Source organism: Vicia villosa, unplaced genomic scaffold, assembly GCF_029867415.1.
Source record: "Vicia villosa cultivar HV-30 ecotype Madison, WI unplaced genomic scaffold, Vvil1.0 ctg.000250F_1_1, whole genome shotgun sequence".
NCBI lineage: Eukaryota > Viridiplantae > Streptophyta > Magnoliopsida > Fabales > Fabaceae > Vicia > Vicia villosa.
Window position 1 is genome coordinate 51,543 of NW_026705103.1, and position 6,000 is coordinate 57,542.

At 39.2% G+C, this 6,000-nt stretch overlaps 1 protein-coding gene across 1 annotated transcript; it reads left to right on the forward strand.

Annotated features, from left to right (window-relative positions):
* Positions 1 to 12: 12 nt before the first annotated feature.
* On the forward strand, positions 13 to 1,673 carry LOC131625895 (uncharacterized). The gene is made up of 3 exons (XM_058896729.1): positions 13 to 301; positions 380 to 449; positions 544 to 1,673. The coding sequence occupies exon 3, from the start codon at positions 768 to 770 to the stop codon at positions 1,620 to 1,622; it is 855 nt and encodes a 284-aa protein (XP_058752712.1). The 5' UTR covers positions 13 to 301; positions 380 to 449; positions 544 to 767; the 3' UTR covers positions 1,623 to 1,673.
* Positions 1,674 to 6,000: the final 4,327 nt, after the last annotated feature.

Below are 6,000 nucleotides of genomic sequence, written 5' to 3' on the forward strand. Positions count from 1 at the left end.
TTAGTACTCATCTTTCTCATTTTCCACTTGCCAGAGTTCGAAACCCCCAACGGGTTCGAAGCGTAAAGCTTCTTCGACCACTGGTTCGGATGGCGAAGATAAATCCCCTCCTCAAACTAGACAAGGACAGAAGAAAAAATACAAAGCTGTTACCCCTTCGAGAAAAGGGAGAAAGGCAAGTCCTTCCAAAGCTGTTTCTCCTGGTGATAAAGCGTCCTCTGAAGAGTCTCCTTTGAAAGCTGCTAGTAATGCTTTCGTTGTGGAAAGCCATAATTCAAGTCCAGACAATATTCCACCCAAGGTACTTTGGGTTTGTCCCACATATTATCTTGTGATTTTAACTAAATAATTGTACTGACACTTTACCTTGTTATTGCAGGATGATGCTGGCACTGCTACTTCCGGTTTTAAAGACCCTGGCCTCACCATTGATGTTGACAAACTTTATGGTAGTTGTCAAACTTTAACTTTCGTTAACTAAACTCCTCAAAAGTTTATTTATTTATTTTTTTTTTTTGAATAACTTTGCTCTGTTTAACATAGGTACCTCTCAAAATCAAACTCGTGTTCTTTCACCAGTCTTTGAAGACGTTAGGCCAATTGCTACCATATTGCCTAATGAACCAGTCGAAGAAAGCCACTCTACTGACGAATCCCCACCTACCCATCAAGGCAAAAATTTGGAAGAGGATCATCCATTCTCAGGCAGCGATAATGTGAACCAGCAATCACATGACAACGAAGATTCCGCGTCGGAGAAAGATGCTATGGAAGAGATTTCTCAGCCTGAAAAACCAGTTTCTCATGGAACTTCAACTCTTGACGCAAAAACCATTCCTGAGACAACTTCGACGCCTGCCCCTGCAAAGCTTACTCCTTCAGAGCTTGAACAACTTAAGCAAACTGATCCTCTCAGTTTCTTAAAGGCCATTATGAATGTGAATACTCCTTCGCCTCCGGAGCTTAATGTCTCAACAGCTGTTACTGCAGACTCTAGTGACAAGGAAGATATTCCCAGTCTTCTTCGACAAATAAAAGAAAGATTCTTTGGGGTCAATCTTGTAGATGTTCTCAACCGGGACCCTATTAAGAGCCACAACTTAAATCAACTTCTAAAGAAAGTAGATTTGCTTCAAGTTTCCACAGAAGTTTCAGAGGTAATTGTTCTGCTGGGCTCTCTACTCGAGCAACTCCAAGCTAACATCCTTCGAAGGCAAAATGTCGAAAAAGAGTTATCTGAGACAAAGGCCTCTCATGACTCTTCATGGAATTTTGCTATGGACGCAACGAAACAAGGTGAGGCCCTCAGGCTCAAACATTCAGAAAATCAGAAGGCCATTGATGATTATGAGAAGAAAATCGGCTCTTGGAAACAAGAAATCAAAGTACTCGAGGGCAAGATAAAGGAGGCTGAAAGTTGTCAAGCAGTCCTACAAAAGTCTAATCAACAAGACTTGCTCGAAGTGGTGCAGTCAGGAATGAAACATTTCGAGACTGCACAAAAGTTAGTGCCAGAAATCGAAAGGTTGAAGAAACACCGGGCACTAATTGAACTTCGCATGTCTTCATGGGAGACTCAATATTTGAAGATCAAAAAGGATCTCCCTGAGGATTTCAACTAAATGTTTTCGATCTTGTTACTTATTGCACCTTTATTTTGTAATCGAGGCCACTGTAGACATATAATATTTGTACGCTTGACTCCCTTTTATCTCTATCATATTTGCCATTGTTGATTTAGCAAATCTTTCAATTTCTTGTCAAGATATATCTTTAGATTTCCTACAGTGCTTTTATTAAATGCAACATGTAGAACCTGAACATCCTTCGCAGCACTCTTGCCTCTAGACTTGACGTTTCCACTTCTTCTAGCCATAATCATTATTAAAAGTGACGTCACTTTCTCCAAAACGTCGGTTTTCAGACGTGCGTGCATCAGTTTAATGATTACTTCTCAACTTCCAAGGGCGGGAAACGGCGGAAGCCATAACTTCTTTCTTTGGAAAACCAACCGCAGTCCAATCACTCATTGGCAATTAAAACCCACCCTTCAGTATTCCCCTTCTATATAAAGGGTCCAATATCACCTTTATTTCTCATTCATGCGTTTTCTCTCCAAACTAAACACAGAAAAAAGAAAACACACAACTTCTCTTTCAGAACAACTTTCTTACCTTACAATGGCTGAACCTCTCTTCTTTAACGACATCAAAGCCCTCATTAGAGGCGAGTTCAGACTCTCTGAGGATGAACTTGTTCGCCATTTCATCACCATCGAAACCCTGTTTGTTAACCAGGAACTAGACTTCTACTTTGAGGAAGTCCTGGAGGGTGCTATTTACCCCAACATGGTGGCAGAATTCTGGATGAATGCGTCTTTACGCATAGATCCTGAAGGTAGGACCACCATTGATTCTGCTATTCGACACGCTCGTCTCAGCATTACTCCCACCACTATTGCCAATCTGATAAAATGCAATAACTCTGGTGAAACTTTTGATGACAACAGTTTCAGCATGACTACTCATCTCATGCTGAGAACTCTTATGGACAATGACCGCTTTAGTGCCAAAGTCATCAGGATCTGGCACCAGATGCTCGTGGGGAACTTCCAACCTCGGCGGATTGACGAAAACAACATCATGGTTGAAGACTTGGAGTTTATCCTCTGTGGTCTTCGAGGGAAGAAAATTAACATCCCTTTGATGATCTTCAAGGGACTTGTTAAAGCTGTCTCTGCCGGTGTTGACCGTCGAGGGGTTGTGACTTGTCTTCCGTACGGGAGACTCCTTAGCTATATTTTTCTTAAGAAAGGCGTAGTGAGAAGGATGCGTACTTCTGGAGCCATGGATATGTTCGAGGCTGAACCTTCTCCCGTGTTGTCTTTGGACAATTTAAACCAAAGGATTGACTAGCAAGTTTTTACCTTAGGTTTAATCTTTTTATATATATTTATGCCTTCCTTCTTTTGTAACTTCAGATCCTATTCTTTGGATCTTTTTGTAATGAATGTATTCCCATGCTTGAAATGAAAAAGAATATTTTGGTGTCTTCTTTGATTTTTCTTTCCATAATTCTTCCTGATTGTGAAGCCATTTTGGTGCCTGACCATTTTGGCTTTTCGTAGTACCCTGGGTATCTACGTCTTTGCAATCCTTACTTCGTGCATACTTGGTTTATATCTCTTCAAATATTTCCCGTTTACTCTCAAGATCCTATGATCTTCTGCTAATTCTTCAATTTCATAAGCATTGTTCGAGAATACTTTTAAGATTCGAAAGGGTCCTTCCCAATGTGGGGACCATTTACCAAGTGCCTGATTCTTTCGATCTATAGGTAAAATAACTTTCCAGACTAAGTCATTATTAACAAAAGTTTTACCTTTCACCTTTTTATTATAAGCTCTGGACACTCTTTCCTTTTGCCTTTTTATCATTTCCAGTGCTCGAAGTCTGTCTTCGTCCAAATCTACTAACTCATTCATCATTAACTCCCAGTATACGTTGGGAGGAATGTCTGCTTGTCTTTGTATCCTTACTGATTGCAAACATATCTCAATTGGAAGTACTGCGTCATGTCCAAACGTCAACTGGAAAGGAGTTGTATTCGTAGCTTCTTTTGGAGATGTTCGACAAGCCCAAAGTGCTTGATCTAAAGTCTTATGCCAATTCTTGGGTCTCTTTCCTACATGCTTCTTGATAAGGCCAATTATTATTTTGTTTGCTGCTTCAACCTGTCCATTTGCTTGGGCATAATAAGGTGTAGAAGTAAATAACTTGAAACCTATTTCTCTGGCAAAATCTTGCATTTTTCGTCCAGTAAAGACTGATCCCTGATCAGTTGTTATACTTTCTGGGATTCCAAATCTATATATAATGTGTTTCTGAATAAACTCGATCACCGCCTCTTGATCCACATTTGCCAGTGGTATTGCTTCAACCCATTTTGTGAAATAGTCTATTCCTACCAAAATGTATCTTTGCCCTTTGGATGACTTGGGGTGAATCTCTCCAATCAAATCTAGTGCCCATCCCCTGAAAGGCCATGGTTTTACTATTGTACTTAGTTCGTTTGCTGGAGCGTGTTGGATACCTGCATGTTCTTGGCACTCTTGGCACCCTTTCGCGAACTCTATGCAATCCTTTAGCATCGAAGGCCAATACATCCCATAACGAAACAAGAGCCATTTCATTTTGTGCCCTGCTTGATGTGCACCACATGCTCCACTATGTACGTTCGACAGAGCCAAGTATGCTTCTGCTTCTCCCAAGCATTTCAACAATACCCCTTCAGGAGTTTTCTTGAACAATTCATTTCCCATCAGAAAATATGACAGGGCTCTATACTTGATTTTTCTGTCTGTATCCGTCGAAGGATTTTTCAGATAGTTAATAATTGGATTCCTCCAATCTGTGTCAGCCAATGAATCTATATTTAGTACCTCGAATTGTTCTTTATTGGCATAACCCAATTGTGAATTTTCCAGATCACTTGGCGAAAGTTTAGTAAACATTGCTCTTCCTCTTACTTCAATCAACTCTTCCAACTTTTCTTTTGATACTTTATATCCCGAAGCTAATTGAGCCAAGTCGTTTGCTTCCTGGTTATTCACCCTTGGTACATGTTTTAATTCCACGTATTCGAATTTCTTGAGTAACCTATTTGCGATGATAAAATACATGATCAGATTCTCTTTGATGCACTTGTACTCCTTTGTCAATTGTTTGATGACCAATTCGGAGTCTCCTTTAATTTCGACTCTGGTTGCCCCCAATTCTAACAAAGCCTCAAGTCCAGCAATTAAAGCCTCGTATTCAGCTTCATTATTGGAGCATGATGGACCTTCGATTTTATACTTGAGCTTTGTTGGAATTCCATCAGGAGAAATTATCAACATTCCAATACCAGTTCCCTCTCTATGCGTTGAACCATCGAAATATAACTTCCAAGGTTTCAAATCTACACAATGCTGATGATTCTCAACCACCGCATGGTCGACAATGAAGTCTGACACAATCTGACCTTTCATTGCCTTGAGAGGCTGAAATATTAATGAATATTCAGTAAGGGCTAAAGCCCATTTGCCAATTCGACTATGTAGTATTGGCTTAGATAACATATGTTTAATAACATCATAATGAGATGAAACGTAAACATCAACTGGCTTTATATAATACTTGAGTTTGATACAGGAGAAATACAAACAAAGGCAGAGTTTTTCTATATCAGTATATCTAGTCTCTGCATCATTGAGTACTCTACTTAAATAATAAATGGCTCTTTTGATGCCATTCTCATCCTCCTGGGCAAGCATGCTGCCTATTGTTTTATCTGATGCTGAAATATATAGGCGCATGTGCTTCTTCCCATTTGGGGGAGATAGAATTGGTGGACAAGTCAAGTATTGCTTTATCTGATCGAAAGCTTCTTGATGTTCAGCACGCCATTCGAATTTTCCTTGCTTAAGCCGAAGTAGAGGTGAGAAAGCTTGCGTGCGTCCACTTAAGTTAGAGATAAATCTTCTTAAGAAATTTATCTTACCCAATAATGATTGTAATTCTTTCTTTGTGGAGGGAGACTTGGTCTCCATAATGTCTCGATTAACAGAACAAATAGTCTTGACAATCACTTTGTTACATATAAATGTGACTTCATCGAAGTGACATGACATAAAAATTAAAAGGACAATTGAAACGTAAAGAATCTTAAACTGCAGAAATATAAAAGACTTTGAAAGTAAATAGCATGAAAGTAATTCGAAAGTAAATGACGTTAAAGTAAAGATGCAGAAACGTAAATGGCAAGAAGTAAACGAAATGCAGTAATTCTGAAAGATAAAACAAAAAGATAATACACATGTATTAAAATGGTGGTGTCATACGTACATTTTCTCAGCGAACTCTTTCTCTTAACGCTTGATACTTGAGTAAATATGTGAGTGATTTGTACAAAATGAACACACAGAATCCTAACACTAAGACTCCTATTTATACTAGTTTC